This window comes from Vulpes lagopus, chromosome 11 (genome assembly GCF_018345385.1).
Source record: "Vulpes lagopus strain Blue_001 chromosome 11, ASM1834538v1, whole genome shotgun sequence".
Lineage (NCBI taxonomy): Eukaryota > Metazoa > Chordata > Mammalia > Carnivora > Canidae > Vulpes > Vulpes lagopus.
The window spans coordinates 94,492,899-94,510,345 of NC_054834.1; the positions used below are offsets into that span (position 1 = coordinate 94,492,899).

Sequence of the window (17,447 nt, forward strand, 5' to 3'; positions counted from 1 at the left end):
GCCCTGGGCCAAAGGCAAGCGCCAAACCACTGCGCCACCCAGGGATCCCGAATTTATCAGTTTAAATAAATGATAAGATTTTTTTCATATAGAACTAGAAGAGACCTTAGTAATAGTTTATCTCAATTCCTTCATTTTGCAGATGAACCCTCAATACTATAGAAATTTCCCCATTTGGTATGTGTGTGTGGGTGAGAGAGAGAGAGAGGATGTGTGAGAGAAAGAAAGACACCAAGGATCTTGAAGCAGGAGTTAGAACCCAGATTTCTCTTCCCCTAGTCAGTGCTTTCTATTCTGCTGGGGTCCATCTAAAAAAGACCAGCTCATATTTTAACAGTGAGTAATAATTATTACACTTTTATAAAATGAGTTTCAATTACTAGAAATTGGGGACACAGCACAATCGATTTTTCCCATCTCTGCTCCATGAAACATTAATATTTTAATAGATGTTAGTAGGTTATCACTTTTTAAGTTGCTTGGTCAAATTAGTTTAAGAAACACTGCACCCACTCTGCACCCCCCACTTTAGGAATCTGGAAATGAATATTTTGATTATAAAAGATCATTCCTGCAGTATGGAAGCCTCTTAACTATGTAAAACTCTGCATTTTCCATACTTATTTGACTACAGAATCTATTTTGAATTATCTAACAATTAATATGATTACGATGTGCTGGTTGGGAAGTACCACCTTAGTGTCAGTTTTGTTGGCTTCTTAGGTAAAGTTTGTGAATGCCTAATAGTAAACCAGATTATACTACACAGCTTTAAAAAGGGCAGTTTCTATGGTCTTAGGACCTCAGGCTGTGAATAAAGCAACAGCACTTAGTAGGATGCATTTTCTTAAGTTGACCATGTCCTTTTAATCAAGGACTGGAATGGGAAACAATGGAAATTCAGTAACAGTGTGTTCTGATACATCTTTGGAGAGAAAAAAATCTTCTTTAAGTTCTTAAACATTATTTCAGGCCTTTTAAAATTTATTATTTTTATTTTTAGGCATCCACAAGCCCAAGGTTCTCCAAAAGGGTGTGATGTCTCTGCAGGACATCCAAATAAGGTAGCTGGACATCTTCTGGAATGACTGTGTATCTTTATTTCAGATTTGTCCAAGTTGATGACTGTGAAGCTTGTCTGTGACTGCTTGGTCAGGTCATCCAAACATGAAACTGTTAGTGATATTTTGAAGTCTTTGAGACAAAAGCCCAGCTTGCTAAAGAACTTTGGTTCGGCAGAGAGACAGGGAGGTACAGTGAAGAGAGAATCAAAAGCCTGGAAATTTGCTGCTGAGAATAAATGCTAGCTGCTCCCCGAGGTGATTTGTCTGTGCACTCCACTCTCTACAGATGTTAGAGCCTCTTTTTGAGTAAGGACCCGAGGTTCTTTGGTAGCACTTTGATATCCTGCTCGAATTCAATATGTGAAATGGAGGCGTCTCTCTGTGACTTGGAGCCCACAGCAGGCTTTGAAGTCTGATCCAATTTTTGCTGCCTACTATTTGATGTTGAAAGGATGAAATGAAGAAAATGTACAGTTTTTGCCAGTAACTCTGCTGAGCATATGTAAGATTAAAAAAACAAAATCCTTTGGATGATGTACTTAGAAATGTTAAGTAGATTAATACCTTCCTATAGGTTTTCTTTTTTCTTTCTTAGGGATAAAAATTAAGCATAGGAGAAAATCAGCTCATAGCTGTTTTTTTATATTCTGGACTATAATTAATTTAAGAGGGGGCTAGGTTGACTTGTTCAGAGGAAGAAATTAATGAATTAAGCAAAAGGTGCTGAGACTTTGCTACTAATTGCCCCAGGGAGAGGACCTCCACTCAATTCTAATGCAAGATGGGGGCAACTCACAACATGACCCCAGTATACTTACCTTCTTCTCCATATCATCAGGGTTAAAGGTCCCTTAGTTAAATGTAAGCTATGTCCTTAAGGCTGCTTCATCAGAAGATAAAAGTATGTTTCTCTTATTGGGTCTTTCTGAAGCACTCCGTTTCTGGGACTGATCTGCTGTCTTCTCGGACATGCCATGCTGCCCCAGGTCTCCCAGGACCAAGTCCCTCAAGGGGAGCCCCTGCAACACCTGGTAAGAACATTTTGAATTGCATGCTACTTCTACTTTTTGCATGCTTGTGTATTTTTTGATGAGTTGTTTAGGCAAGACTGTCTAGAAGGTAGGACTCAGATAGTAATATGATCTAGTGTTAGCAAAAAGTTCAGATTTGTGCAACCATAAAGGTTGGAAGCAAAATTTGTGTTAAAGGAGCCATTTACTGCCTTCTCATCCCACTCAACTTTACTTCTCTGAGGGAAGAGAATAAATATCAAAGGCCATTATTTCCCTTTAGCTGTTAAAACCTCAAATTAGGGACCTGCTTCACAATATCATTTCATGAAAGGAAAGATAAACAATTGACCCAGCTTTCAGTAGAACAGATCATTTTGGGTCAAAATCTAGGACTTGGTAAGGAATATGGATTTAGAGAGCAGTTGTGCTCTTTTGGCAACACTACCATTCTTTCAGCAGGAATACATACATCTTGCCATACACTCCTTTGGGAAATGGCTTTTTATGTCCCCTTTCTAAATTCTTTGCCATAGAACATTGTGAAAGTTAGTTTGGGGGTTTATGTGTGACTATAATCAACATTCTAGAAGACAAAATAGAAGCATGATCATAAGAAATATATATGAACCAGAGGATACTAAGAGTAGTGTGGACCATTCCAAAGAAAGAACGCATTTCGACTTAAAACATGGACATTACACTTAATGTCAACTTCACCTATTTTTCTGAAATATGCAGTAGATACAGCCTTTCCTGTTGCACTTATTTTTTCCCTCCAATCTAGATGGTTTTCTCTTTGGTCTGCCACCATACCATCACCATTACTTTTCCTTTCACTCTTGTAAATAGCATCCTAAGTAGTCTTCCTGCTTCCATTCTTTTCCTCCTCCAACTTATCTTCTGCAAAGATACCTGAGGAGTTTTTCTAAAGCATACCCTGATCTTAACATTCCCTTCTTCCATACTCCTCCATGGCTCCCCATTGCTTCAGCATCAGCTATAAACTTCTTGATGTGACATTCAAGGCTATCTCTCTTATGGTCATAATTTTCCTTTCTAGCTGTATCTTCCACTGATCTCTCTTTCTCATTCTGTGCTTTAGAGTATCCAGAATGTTCTCTATTCTCCAAGTATGTCTAGTATGTCTTTTCTCTCCTCTGTGACTTCGCTCACATGGTGCCCTCTGCCCCATCTATCCTTCTTCCCTGTCCATTTTCAGTCCTCTCCATTCTCTTTTTGTTTTAGAGAGCATGAGCATAGTCCGCGGGGCGGGGGGGGGGGGGTCAGGGGCCTAGGGGGAAAGGGACAGAGAGAGAGAGAATCTTAAGCAGGCTCCATGCCCAGCACAGAACCTGATGCAGAACTCAATCTCAGGATCGTGAGATCATGACTGGAACTGAAATCGAGAGTCAGATGCTTAACCCACTGAGCCACCCATTCTTGATTCCCGTGGTTCCCTCTTCTGTGCCCTTTGACTTCTCTTGTAGTACTTACCATATCCTGCCTTACATTACATTTTCATTTACCTACTAGATTGTAAACTCTCTGGGCTTACATCTTTTCATTTCTGTATTCTTTCTCCCAGCCTAGCCTACATCCTCTAACTGAATTCTTGAGCATCCCAAGTCATGAAGAAATATAATGAAATATAATGGAAGCAAGAATGTAATGAAGCTCTTGAATGAGTCAGTGAAAAGTTTTATTTATTTATTTTTTTAAAGATTTTATTTATCTATGAGAGACACACACACAGAGAGGCAGAGACATGGGCAGAGAGAGAAGCAGCCTCCCTGTAGGGAGCCCAATGCGGGACTCAATCCCATGACCCTGGGATGAGGTCCTGAGCCGAAGGCAGACGCTCAACTGCTGAGCCACCCAGGCATCCCTAGAGAAAAGTTTTAAATGTGTTTCTAATAATCCTGGAATAAAATGTCTCTTAGTCACCCCCCAAAAAGGTATAGAACACCAGTGGAAAAAGCTAAAATGATACAAGCTGTTTTATTTTTTTATTTTTTTTTTCTAGTTGTTTTATTTTGTTGCTGTTGCTTTGAGTGGCATAGAAGGATAGGTTTAGGCAAGACAATGCATTATGTAAATCAAATTCTCCTTGACCTTAGAAAGCAGCAAAGAAAGATTGAAGAACAAAAGCTTTCCAGTTTTATGTCTTCAAGGTTATCAGCTGCCGAAACAAGAGTATATTCTGTAAGACATATTTTAACAAGTTATACCTTTGTGTTTAATTTTTTTGCCTTGAATTAGCCATTATTTCAACCTATATTTCTGTGAAAGAATGAGAATATTGTGATCTTTTCGGTGTAAAAAATAAAACCCACTAACATCCAACAAGTTTGCTTTGTAACTTGCAATGGATGCTAATAACTTCACTGTTGTATGAAGTGGTCTGGTGGGGTGGGGGATGAAGGGAGGCAGGGAATAAATCTAAAGTTAGGCCAGCTCTGCTCAGGGCAGGCATGCAAAGAAGTATACAGATGTGGGGCTTGTACAAAGGCTGTCTTCAGCCCGTTAGTCAGGGAGTCTCAGAAGTGTCCTTAATTGGTACATTTGAGCCTGACTCATTTTCACATAGGAGAGGAAAGCACAGTATACTCAGGAAGTGCATAGTACGAATCACTTTGTGACTAATCCAAGTAGTGAAATTATTTAATTAGACTGATAGACATAAATGGACCTGATTTTCCTGTTTAAAAATGTGTTCTTTAGACCTTTGTCCTTTTACTTATTTCATCTATTTACTCAACAATTATTAATAGTTACTAAGTGCCAGGAACTGTCCTGTTCTCAGACTTCTCATGCTGTTTTAAAAGATCAGTTTTAGCTTGATTGTTTTAATTTCCAATTTGCACAGTCAGATATTTTTGTGAATACAATAAAAATGAATATAACTGAAAAATGAATATAACTGATCCTTCAACAATGCAAGGGTTAGGAGTGCTGACCTTTGCACAGTCAAAATCCATATCTAACTTTTGATTCATCAAAAACTTAACTATTCATGTTGATCTGAAACCTTACTGATAACAAAGTAGTTGATTAACACATATAATGTATGTTGTATGAATTATATAGTATATTCTTACAGTAATACCTAACTTTTTCCTGTTGATCTGAAACCTTACTGATAACATAAGCAGTTAACACATATAATGTATGTTGTATGAATTATATACTATATTCTTACAGTAATACCTAACTTTTTCTTACTTTTTTTCAGTATTTCTAAACTGTGTAGTTCATCTGTTTTTTCAAATTGTCACAAATCTTATAAGAATTTCCAATATATTAATTGAAAAAAAAACATGTATAAGTGGACCTACCCAGTTTGAATCCATGTTTTCAAAGGTCACCTACTAGATACATAACCACATATTTGGATGTTGTGTCAATACCAAATTGATCTAAACTTTTCTAAATTTCTTTCTCTAAATTAAATTACTCTTTCTTTACTAATCTTGTTGGGACAAGTAGCAAGTCAGACCACACACCACACACATCACTAACCCTGATGTGATATATCAGGGCACAACAGTACAAAATTCCTGTCCTTGTTCCAGCAGAGGGAGATGACAATAAATAATAAGCATAGTACAAAAGTCAATTGTATAGGATGTTAGAAGAGTCAAGTGTTATGAGGAAGGAAATACTGTAAGGGAGATTAGAGGTGGCCAAAGTAGGGAAGATGGGTTTGGGGGATGGTTGCACTTTTAAATGGGGTCGTTGTGTCAGCTTCATTGAGAAGGCTTGAAAGTGGTGACCTAATTAGCCATGCAGTATACCTATGGCAAAGGCCCTGAGAGGAGAGCCTGCATGGAATAGGTGAGGAGGAGAAAGAACCCCATGTGATGGGAGCTAGGAGAGCAAGAATGGTAGGAGTTGAGGAGCCAGATGATGCAAGTCAGTACTTCTTTTTTTTTTTTTTTTTTTAACTTTTACTTATTAAGTAATCTCTACCTTCAGCTGTGGGGCTTGAACTCACAACCCCATGAATCAAGAGTTCTATGCTCGGGGCACCTGGGTGGCTCAGTTGAATGTCAGACTCTTGATTTTAGCTCAGGTCTTGATCTCAGGGGCTTGAGTTCAAGCCCCACAGTGGGCTCCATGCTGGATGTGGGGCCTACTTAAAAGAAATTTTTAAAAATAAAAAAAAAAGAGTCACATGCTCTACTGACTGACCCAGCCAGGTGCCCTGTCAGTACTTAAAATGAAGACTCTGATTCAGTAGGTCTGGGTGGCACTAAAGATTCTGCAACACCGATGAGCTTCCAGGTGGTGCCAGTATTGTTGCTCTGAGGCCCACAATAGTAAGAGTATAAACTTAGTGTGTGGAGTTGGCTGAGCATTTTTAGCTTAAGAGTGATATGAACTAAGTTGTGTTTTAAAATGATTACTCCAGCCCCTGGGTTGAGGATAGACTACAGACCTCATCAGTGAATGAAATATTCTGGCTAACTGTCATTTTCCAGGTAGTTGAAATTTTCTAAAACCTATGACTCCCTTTCATACTAAATATAATGAACATAATTCTTTAGTGTCTCAGGACATGATCACTAACAACAATTATCACACCGGGCTATAATGCAGAGAGTCCTGGGCACCATTGTGAAATGGGACCACCTACCCTTTCTTGTGGTAACTCACCTAAGTGAAGCAGTTCTGCCCTTGGTTATCTTCTCATCTACAAGTAGTATAAATTATTCATATTTCTTTTTCTTTAATTTTTGAAGTAAGCTCTACACCGAGTGTAGGGCTTGAACTCATGACCCCAAATAAAGAGCTGCGTGCTATACCAACTGAGCCAGCCACGTGCCCCCATATTTCTCTTTGAAGGTCAGAAAGTCATTGCACTTGCTACATTGCATTTTAACTACATTGGCTCTTAAAAATGGAGCATGGCACATTTGTAGGGAGCTGAGGAGCAAGTGGAATTGCACTGGACTCCCAAAGGAAGCCCAATGGCATTGCATTGTGTTGGACTGTGATAGAGCTCTCAGAGAGTGTCTAATGTCAGGTTTAGTGATCTGATTTCAGATCTTTCGTGGGCTGTCCGCCCCATACTTCTACCCAGTCTAATGCCATCTCCCTCATTTTTCTTTATCTTCTTGTTGCTCATTACTGTTATTGATATTGGCATTAGTTCAGCTAGCAGAAAGCAAACTTGGGCTCTATTTTATCCTTGAAACTCTTGACCAAACATCTCCGTTTTCCTGGAACTGAAGGGTTTTCCAAGATGTGGGGTTTTGCCTGCTAATGCTAAGACAGTCCCAAGCAAATGGGGACAAGTTGGTTACCATATTACAATATCAGAAGTTGTACTTGCTTTGGGGAGGAACTGTTTTTTTCTTTGAAACCACTATTTCAGACAAGACAAAGCCTTAGATCCATGTGATAGAATTGCCTCCCACTGCCTGCCTGTGTTTGGAAGGGGTTACAAGCAGCTTGCCATACAGCAAGCACGGTGACCCTAAAGGGCTGGGGTGTCATCACCCATTTGACAGAAAGAATGTGTTCCTAGAACGGAGTCTCAAAGGCAACATAATCTCTCTTGAGAAAGACATGTAAACCAAACCCTATACAGAGGGAAGTCTACTAGGCCTCCCTGACCTGCATCCGATGCCCTTATGGAATGCCACACACAAGACTTTGAGGCCTCTCATATATGTGCAGTCTCTGGTACTCTGAATCCCTCCTCTTTTGGGCTCCCATTGGCCTGAGATAGCTTTTCTTCTTGCCCGGGTGCCACAGAATTCACTGTAAACCCTCACCAAGGAGACTGGTAAAGCCTGTCTCAGGACTTTTCTTGGTGAGATAGTAAAGGAATTACAGGCATGGAATTCTTATTCTGTTAGCATGGGAAGTGAAAAAAATACCTCCTTGTTAAAAGACCTTTTTTGATGAGTAGTGCTCAAACTTCAGTGTGCATCAGAATCACTGGACCCATTCCACAGCCTGATTTGGGGTAGAGGAGAGGGGGATTTTGCATTTTTATCAAGTTCCTGGGTGACACCACACAGCTGATCTGGGGGCTACCCTTTGAGAACCACTGCTCTAGATGTCCCCTATCTCTATGATATTACATTGAATCAGAGAAACTGAACTGTACATATACAAGGCTTTCTATTCATTCAAAAAACACTCATTGAGCACCTACTGCACATCAACCACAGGCCAGGAAGTAAAATAAAACACTTAGAGAGTAACGTATTTCTAATATCTTGGTTTTTGCAGCTGTTGTTTCCCAAACCAGGTTTGGGAAATACACTAGTGTCCTTATTTATCTCCAGTGGTCTCATTAAATTCTCAGGAAGTTGTCAAGAACAAAGTTATATTTACTTGTAACTTTGCTATAGAGGAGGCGGAGGGGAGTGTTCCAGATTTTTTATAAAGTGTCTCAATTTCTAAAATTATTAGGAATTATTGCTTTTAAAAGATATTCTACTTTGCAAACTCTGCCAGCCTTTGCCAGCTTCCCTGAAGGCAAAATTTCTCTAAACTCCACCACATCTGAATATTTGCACAAATCTCTAATATGTATGTCATCACTATAATCTTTGTGTTCTGGTTTTTTGCAAAAGAATTTAGGCAAGGCCAGCATGAGGATTGCATGGTTTGAGGCTTGTGGGCATAAGGGTAGAGGATGGAAGGAGAAGGAAGAGAGGAGATTATAGCTCTCCTAATCCCAAAACTCAATTCTAATTTAGCTCAATTTATAGTAATCATATATGCCTTTCTTGTTTTTACCAGATCTGGATTTAGGGCTCATTTGCTTTTATTCTGCTTTTTTTGTAATTTTGGAGAATTCGAATGGAGTGCTGGCTGGCAGTCATGGCAACTGAGGCTTCTGTCCAAAATTATTACTTTCAGGAGGAATTTTGTAGGTTAACTACCACGAGGAGAACATCCATTTTGGTACCCTCCATTTTCCCTGAAATTTGGGGTTTCTGGATGATAAGGAGACATATGTCAGCACCATATCCACTGCATCAGCCAGTTGAGGCAGTGAGATCCTGACCCTGCCAGAGGAGTTGAGGCTAGAGGGGAAGTGGCCACAGCCTGGGAGGTCAGTTGTCAGCCACCATTCCCAAGGCTACATGGCGACAGTCTGTTCTCATTCCTGCAACTCATTAATGCACATTATGAAGTTGCATAGTTTGGGGCCATTATTTCTGCTTAGATTGTGACTGCAAACATATCTGAAGAAAGTTCAGCAGGAACTTTTCCGGTGCTTTCCTGAGTGTGTCAGGTCAGGATGCACTTTTTGCCGATGCCAAGTGAGGTTCTGGCGCTGACCCAGGACATCAGGCGTGCAGCTGCCAAACAACACAAGGCACGGGATGTGGGAGGCGAGTTAAGGTCCTTGGCTTCCAGAATGGGATGCTGACGGCATGGCTGTAAAACGTGCTGAGAGGAATTTTATTTTTAAATTCTTTTCTTATTTGATGTATTTGAAACAGCACATACTCTATAGACTACCCTGTTAACCTTGACTGCCTAGTTTATTTTATTTTAAAGGATTCTTCTAACTTTACAATTAAACATAGAGTTATATAGTTGTGGGAGTAAGGAGTGGAGTGGCTTTTCTTCTTTTTACTTTTGTTTATTTTCCAAGATTAGAAGTGATACTTTTGTGTATGTGTAATTAGTAGATTTTTTTTTTAGTAGTAGTTTTGGGTTTTCAGAAAATTGAACAAAATGCAGGAATTCTCATATAGCCCCTTATTTCTTACCCTCCTGCAAGCTATTATTAACACCTTGCATTATTGTGGAGCAGTTGTTACAATGACAAGCCACTATTGATACATTTTTCACTAAAGTCCACAATTCACATTAGGGCTTACTCTTTGTGTTCTACAATCTGAGTTTTGACAAATGGACTGACATGTATCCACCACTACAGTATCATGCAGAGTAGTTTCACTTGCCTAAAAATTCCTTATGGGCTCCAACCTATTTATTCCTCCCTCCCTCCCCATAAGCTTGTGACAACTACTCTTTGGGGGGTGAGAGTTGCTATTTTTCGTTTGTTTTTGTTCTTTTACCGTTTACAAGTTTTCCCTTTTCCAGAATGGAAATATACTTGGAATTATACAGTAAATAGCTTCTTCAAATTGCCTTCTTTCAGTTAGCCATGTGCATTTGAACTCTCCTGTGTCTTTGCATGGCTTGATAGTCCTTTTTTTTTTTAATCCTGAAAATACTCTGTTGTGTGGGTGTGCCAGTTTGTTTATCCATCCACTTCTTAAAGGACATCTTGATTGCTTCCAAGTTTTGGCAATTATGAATAAAGCTGCTATAAACATTTTTATTCAGGTTTTTGTGTGAGTGTAAGTTTTCAACTCTTTTGGGTAAATACCAAAAAGTGGGATTGCTACGTCATATGGTGAGAGGAGCTGCCCTACTGTCTTCCAGAATAGCTGTACCATTTTGCATTCCCACCAGCAGCTAATAAGAGTCCCAATTGCTCCACATCCTCACCAGCATTTGGTGTTATCAGTGGTTTTATATTTTAGCCATTTTAATAGGTGTATAGTAATATCTCCTTGTTGTTTTAATTTGTATTTCCCTGATAACATGTGATATGAAGCAATTTGTCATATGCTTATTTGCCACCTGTATGTCTTCTTTGATGAAGTATCTATTTAGATCTTTTTCCCATTTTTAAATTGTTATTTGTCTTCTTATTGTTAAGTTTTAAGAATTCTCTGTATATTCTGAATACCAGTCCTTTGTCAGTTATGTTTTACAGATGCTTCTCTCAGTCTGTGGCATGTCTTTTCATTTTTTAAAGTGTCTTTAGTAGAACAGTAATTAATTTTTATGTGTATATAATCAGGGAGAAAAATGTTTTCGAATCAGCCTAACTCCCATCTTGGCTTAGCACCCATTCCCCATCCAAAAAAGTAAAAGCAGTCTGAGAGAAACAAGGTAATCTGTTATGTAGAAGTTGAACATACGAGAACATGACACAAGTGTGTTCCTTAAGTTAAATGTAATCAATTTTAAGTGCTGTAGGGAGGCAAGACAGACGTAGTCTAAAAGTAAGAAAAAAAATCTTGGTTATATGACTATATGCAGAACCATACTAAGATTTTTCTCTAGTTTTCATTTTTCTGTGAGTTTCCTATTTCGTTTTACTTCTTAAGTAATTAGAATTCCTAAAATGACCAGGTAAACTCCAGTTGTCAGCTTCTAGTAAAAACTATTTAGCAGAAGAAAAATGAAAAATTGTTGGCTTAAAATTAGAGAGGACTGGCAGAGAGTGAAATGCATCCTTATTACTCATTCATTTACATATTCTCAGCAGTTTTTTATTGAGTACCTACTAAGTGGCAGGCGCTATGTTGGGTGCTGGTGTACAAAAAGGCAGCAGGATCCAGGCTTGTCCTTGTGAAGTTTACATTCCAAGAGGGAAATAGACAAGGAACTCCAAAATCAAGTCTCCTTTCACTGAGATGTTACTAAGAGTGAGCGCTAGATCTGAGCCACAGCAAAGATCCTGGGCCTTGGAAAAGTAGAGAAGGGTCATACAGGCTTAAACCAAAGCTGAGAACTGAAAGGGGGGATCAAGAATTGTCCAGGCAAAGAGGGGAGAAGGGTGTCTCCAACCTTCTGACTGTCCTCTCTCCACTAGGAAAAGCACACGTAGGAGATATAGGAGATCTTGGTTGTTCTTGTTTTTATAATTTTTAAAATTCTGAAATATGCATACAGAAAAAAAATTTTAAACAGAGATGGGCAGTGTAAGAATTATTATAAACGAAGCCCACACATAATCACAACTGAGATTGCAAAGAGAACTTGTCCACACCTCAGAAATGTTCTGCACACCCTTTCCTGATTATGACTTTTTCTTCCAAAGTATGCATCCTAAATATCATAGTTCCATTTTTGCCTATTTTTAAACTTTGCATAACTAGAATCATACAGCATGTATTCTTTGATTTCTAGCTTCTTCTTCTTTTTTCTTCCTATCATTATATTTTTTAAAGATTAACTTGTTTATTTCCATTGCTATAGAGTATCCTTTATGAATCCAGTCTTCTGTCACTAGGCATCTGGGTTACTTCCAGTTTGGAGCTCTTATAAAAAAGAAATGTCCATGGTTAATGGTCTTGGCAGTATGACACAACATGCTTTGGAGTCAGCCTTAAATGGATATCCCAACACTGCCATTCTAACAGTTTTGTGACTTTGGGCAAGTTACTTAACTTCTCTGTGCCTCTTTCTTTTCATCTGTAAAATAGGAATAATAAAAATACCTATAACATTGGATATGCATGTAAAGTGCTTAACACAACACTTGGCATATAGTAAGCATTCAACAGAGGTTTGTCCTGCATGGGGTTCTGTTTCTTATTCATGGGAACATTTCATTTTTGGGAGGGTAAGTTATCTACCAAGTTTATATGGCCTGATTTCTCTCGATCTAGAATTCTAGAAGCCTTTGAGATGCATCTCCTCCACCATCTTATTTTACAGATGAGGAAACTGAGCCCCAGTTGGTTAATACAGAGCTGGGATCTAGGGAGAAATCAAGGAAATGGTGCCTCTGGACCACTCCTATGGCCCAAAGTATTCTTGATAATAATTCTTTCTTTAGACCGCCACTTTAGCTTCTTACATGTATTTTCCTTTTTGCTCTATAAGAGAACAGGGGAAAATAGAAAGCTCAAAGGATTGAACAGTTAGCTCTATGTATAGCAGTAGACTGTGAAGTCCGTTACGTTATATGTCCAAGCTATTTGATTGTGTATTGGTCAGAGTTTATGATTTCTATCCTGGTTAGGTTCAGAGGCAAGCAGGCAAAATAAGGAACATGAAACCATGCCTTGGGGATTATTGGCATTAGGTATAGGTGCTTTGTTGAGCTTGGAATGCTGTCAAATTCACATTTTAATTACTTGTTATCTTTTTAAAGGAATAGATGCATTTTCTTATTAAACGGTGAAGATGAAGTTGGGGTAATGATAGGAAGGAGAAATTCAAGATAAACAACTGACATTAAATAAGTCCACAATTTACTTCCAAGCAAGAACAATTCACAGTGACTTTCTGTTGCCTTGCTTCAGGTCTGCATTCTATCTTAAACCTGAGCGTTGCCCATCACCCCCGCCCCTCCCCCACCCCAGACCTTTCTAGTCGCATATTTTACCTGTATTTCCAGGACCTTGCTTGTTAACCCCTTTATTAGCCTAAACTTTCTTGGTCACTGACCCACATTCCGAAGAATTTGTGCACATGTATGTGCACAATGTGTGTGTGTGTGTGTGTGTGTGTGTGTGTGTGTGTGTTTATATGTTTGTGAGCTCTGGCAGTTTTGAAGGAACTTGTGGTCAGGACTTGTCCTTCAAAAATAAGGCTCCAGATCATCAGTTTAATGCATGAGAATAGAGCCTGGCACAAGGTAAGCACTTAATAAACATTTAGCTGCTGCTGCTGCTGCTGCTGCTGCTGCTGCTGTGATTTCTTACCCCTCAAATGAGAATCACTTCTGAAAGTACCATTTTCCAAGTTAACAGCTCCTCCTTTCATTTCAAATTGTCAAGACTTATGGACTATGCTAGGATTTCTGTAAACTGCTCTTGGTTTTTCCTTAATGTCACCACAAGTCTCAAGAGTTTATCACTTTGAACTTTTACTGCATTTAAGAAGAGTAGGACTAATTTGTTGGTATTTTCTAGGTCTGGCAATTTGTGTAATGGGAGGAGTTCTGTTTCCTTAATCCACCTAAATGGTATAGGGACTATACCCCTCCCACGGACTCAGATCTCCATTTCCTTTCTTCACTATCCAAAAGGGTCTGTTCAGTTGCTTAGCAGTGAGCAATTAGAACAACCAGTCTACCTAGACATTAGGCTGGGTTTGTCTGACATATACATGAAGACTCAGTGTTCCCAAAGGGACTCTTCGTTTTTAAAGGAAGAAATTAATGATATCCCTTTTCATTAAATTGGTGCCAGGTATTTTTTCTAAACAGCCTATTTAAAAGAACAAATTCAAACAGGTCCAAGAAACAAATGTAAGAGCTCTACAAAGCTCTTAAGGGATGAGTTTACATGCTATCCTAATTTCAAAGGATAAGTTTTTATGCCCAGACACAATGGCTGGGCTCTCCCAGTGGGCACACACCAACTTTAAATGTCAAACTCTACATTTGTGCAGAAATCAGATAAGTGCAAAGAACTCTAGGCTTGTTTCTGTTCTTAACTGATTTGTCCTCCAAAGGACAGTTCATATGCTAACTCATTACACAAGGTCTTGAATGTTTGGGGTGTGGGTGGGGGACAGAACATCCAACGATCCACTCCAAATCTCCAAGGATCAGATTACAAAGTGTCTATTCCATTTGTCATTCACTGCTATATTTACCCATGCTTAGGGTAGTTCAGCTCACAGCATCACACTTGTACCCTGCCTTCTGATTTTCAATTTGGGTTGCCGCTTGGGGACCAGGGTTCTTCACATCTCTTATGGGCTGGCCATTCTTTGTTCTACACTGCATTCTTAATCACTGTTTCTGTTTAACACTATGGGAAGGCACTGGGAAAAAGTACATCCCATTGTCTCTCCTCTTGGGGAGTTAGCGTAGATGCTCCCTTTAACCTACCACTCTGAGCAAATCAACCCAAATAAGTATAGGGGACACCTGTAAATAACTGCTGAGTGATTAAAGGACAGAATACACCCTGTATAAAGGCTTTGTTTACATTATCTGTAACTTGCAAATTATAAACATTGACCTTAGTGGGATTATCTTCAGTACTCCTGACAAATGTCATCCAGGATGATTTCATACATTCTTTTGCAGACCTTTTTACATTGTGAGCTTCTTGGAGAAGCTAATGGAATCCATGCATTCTGACTCTAGAAATATGTTGCATATGACATCAAGGACTCTTTGAACACCTTCATGTTCCCATCAGTGTCTTCATCCCAGGTTAAGAATCTCTATACTAGTGAGAGGAATTGGCTAATTTTGAAGACTATCAATTTCATGATTAGAGAGCTTAATAGAAGGGTTTCTTTTTTCTTACTTCCCAATAACTGAACAAAAAAAGTGGCTACTTCTTTTAACATATGGTAGTTCTTCAAATATTAGTAGGTTGCTATAGCTTTTTCTCAGACTTCTCTTTGAGTTCTTTGGCTCTATAATTCATCAAATGACCCTTAAAAGCTCTGACTGCATCAGGTAAGTTTTGTGCCAGGATCTAAGGCCTGGGGACTAGACTAGAAAATGTACATGCCATCTAAAAAAGTATAGAGCTGTGGCTTCTCAAAAATGCCAAGGGAGGTTACTATAGTCTTTTCCTTCTTCATTAATAAAGAAAAAAAATTGATCCCTTTTAAAAAAATTTAAAAACTCCAAATTCTTGAAAAGACCAAAACATTGAGCCCTGTATTTATTTCTCCATCATATTAGCCCTTTTTTTAAATAAAAAAATTGCTCATCTGTTGGTCAATTTTTCATATTTATTTATTTTTTATTATTTATTTATGATAGTCACACACAGAGAGAGAGAGAGAGAGAGGCAGAGACACAGGCAGAGGGAGAAGCAGGCTCCATGCACCGGGAACCCGACGTGGGATTCGATCCCGGGTCTCCAGGATCACGCCCTGGGCCAAAGGCAGGCGCTAAACCGCTGTGCCACCCAGGGATCCCAATTTTTCATATTTAAAAGAGAAGGAGGATTCTTAAGAAAATTCTAGAATGAAAAAGAAAATTCTAGAATGAAAGTTGGAACATAAAAATTGAGATAAAATCATTTTACACTTTACTTTGAATTCCCTACAAAGTAGAGTTAATGTTTTCTGAGCTACTTTAAATGCTCAAATAATTTATGTGCAACATATATTAGTATTGTTGTTCTCCTTGAAAGCAGTTTTTTCCTGATTCTTATTGATACCAACCTGAACTTAGATGCTACCCTAGGACTTATTAGGCTACTAATTTTAATAAGAGCAATAGTGGTCCCCCAAGTCTCATACTGTGTTTTGTAGATTTAAAATCGTCTTTAGTTTTTCTTTCATTTAAAGCTATATTGTAACTATGTTCTTCAGAGAAGAACCAGGACATGGCGGAGGGGGGGACACAAAACTCTTTAGACCCCCAGACCCCACAACAAGCCTGACTGAACAACTAGAGATGAGGTATTTGGATTTGGTTTTAGGCAGTAAATTAGCCCTTACAGAAAAATGAGTAGGTTGGACCAAGTCATGCCTGAATTCCCTAAAGTTACATGATTCTATAATGGGAAGATGCCAAGGGTGAATAATGAAGTTCTGTGCATTGACAGATATTTATCATCTTCCCCACCACCAGTAAAATCATTGCAGTCTCTGCTAAATCTAAGAAGTGTTTTTCAAGACTTGTGATCCCCACTTTTCATTTTACACACTTCCTTCAAGTCTGCTTACCCCCTAAAAAGTGTTTTCCTCCCTGTCCTGTTACAGTTGACTCTCTTTACCTTGATGTGGAGGCTGGCAGGTATGGGCCTATGCCCTTTCCTCAAATATATATGTATGTTTGTATATGTATGTGTGTGTGTGTATAAAACAAAGAATGTATCAGACAGAACAAATTAGGATAAATTGGGTATGGTTAATTAAAGACATTGTATTAAGAGATTATGGGCAGGAGTGGAACTGTTACCACATATATGTACCTAAAGGGGCCAAGAAAGGGCACAGCATCTGGGACCCAGAAGGATAGGGCCACGTGAGGATGGGAGATGACTTTCAGCAAAGGACATATTCAGCACAAAACACTACAGAGAGGGACCTGGGAAATAAGAGTATTTTCTTTCTTTCCTCTCTTCCTTCCCTCTGATTTCTTGTTAGGGCTGTTTAGCTGCCAAACCATCAGGAAGCCAGAGTAGTTCATTCAGGTCAGCTTCTGGGGCAGAGAATATGGTAAGTATGGATGGAGAATGGATCTATATGGATGGAGAATGGATCTATAAGGAAGGAATGCTACATCATTTAAAAGGACTCTGTATAGGGGTGCCTGGGTAGTTCAGTGCATTAAGGGTCCAACTCCTGGTATGGGCTCAGATAATGATCTCAGGGTTATGAGATCAGGCCCTGTGTCTGGCTCCACAAGCTGGATATGGAGGCTGCTTAAGATTCTCTCTCCTCCTCTACATCTGTGCCTCGGTGCTCCTCCCACCAGAAAAAGGACCCAATATAACTTCAATTCCTAATATAAAGTTCACACCATGTCCCATAAAATGAAAAATACTTATCTGGAAGATTTTTTTTAATAGTGCATCAGGAGTTGTTCTCTGCTTTAATAAACACTGAAATATAGTCACTTTGATAGACAAATGTTTGTTTTCTTTATGTCACCAGAAGTCCA

General features: G+C 39.0%; 1 protein-coding gene across 5 annotated transcripts in view; it reads left to right on the forward strand.

The window, feature by feature from the left end:
- The window catches only part of MYO3B (myosin IIIB), a 427,577-nt gene that overhangs the window by 312,105 nt on the left and 98,025 nt on the right, over positions 1-17,447 (forward strand). For 3 of the 5 annotated variants that reach the window (XM_041773390.1, XM_041773392.1, XM_041773391.1), the window contains exons 30-31: positions 1,004-1,064; positions 1,996-2,095. In XM_041773390.1, coding sequence (XP_041629324.1) covers positions 1,004-1,064; positions 1,996-2,095 — 161 coding nt within the window. The remainder of the gene's footprint in view (positions 1-1,003; positions 1,065-1,995; positions 2,096-17,447) is intronic. The other 2 variants (XR_005990597.1, XM_041773393.1) reach the window with 1 other exon arrangement.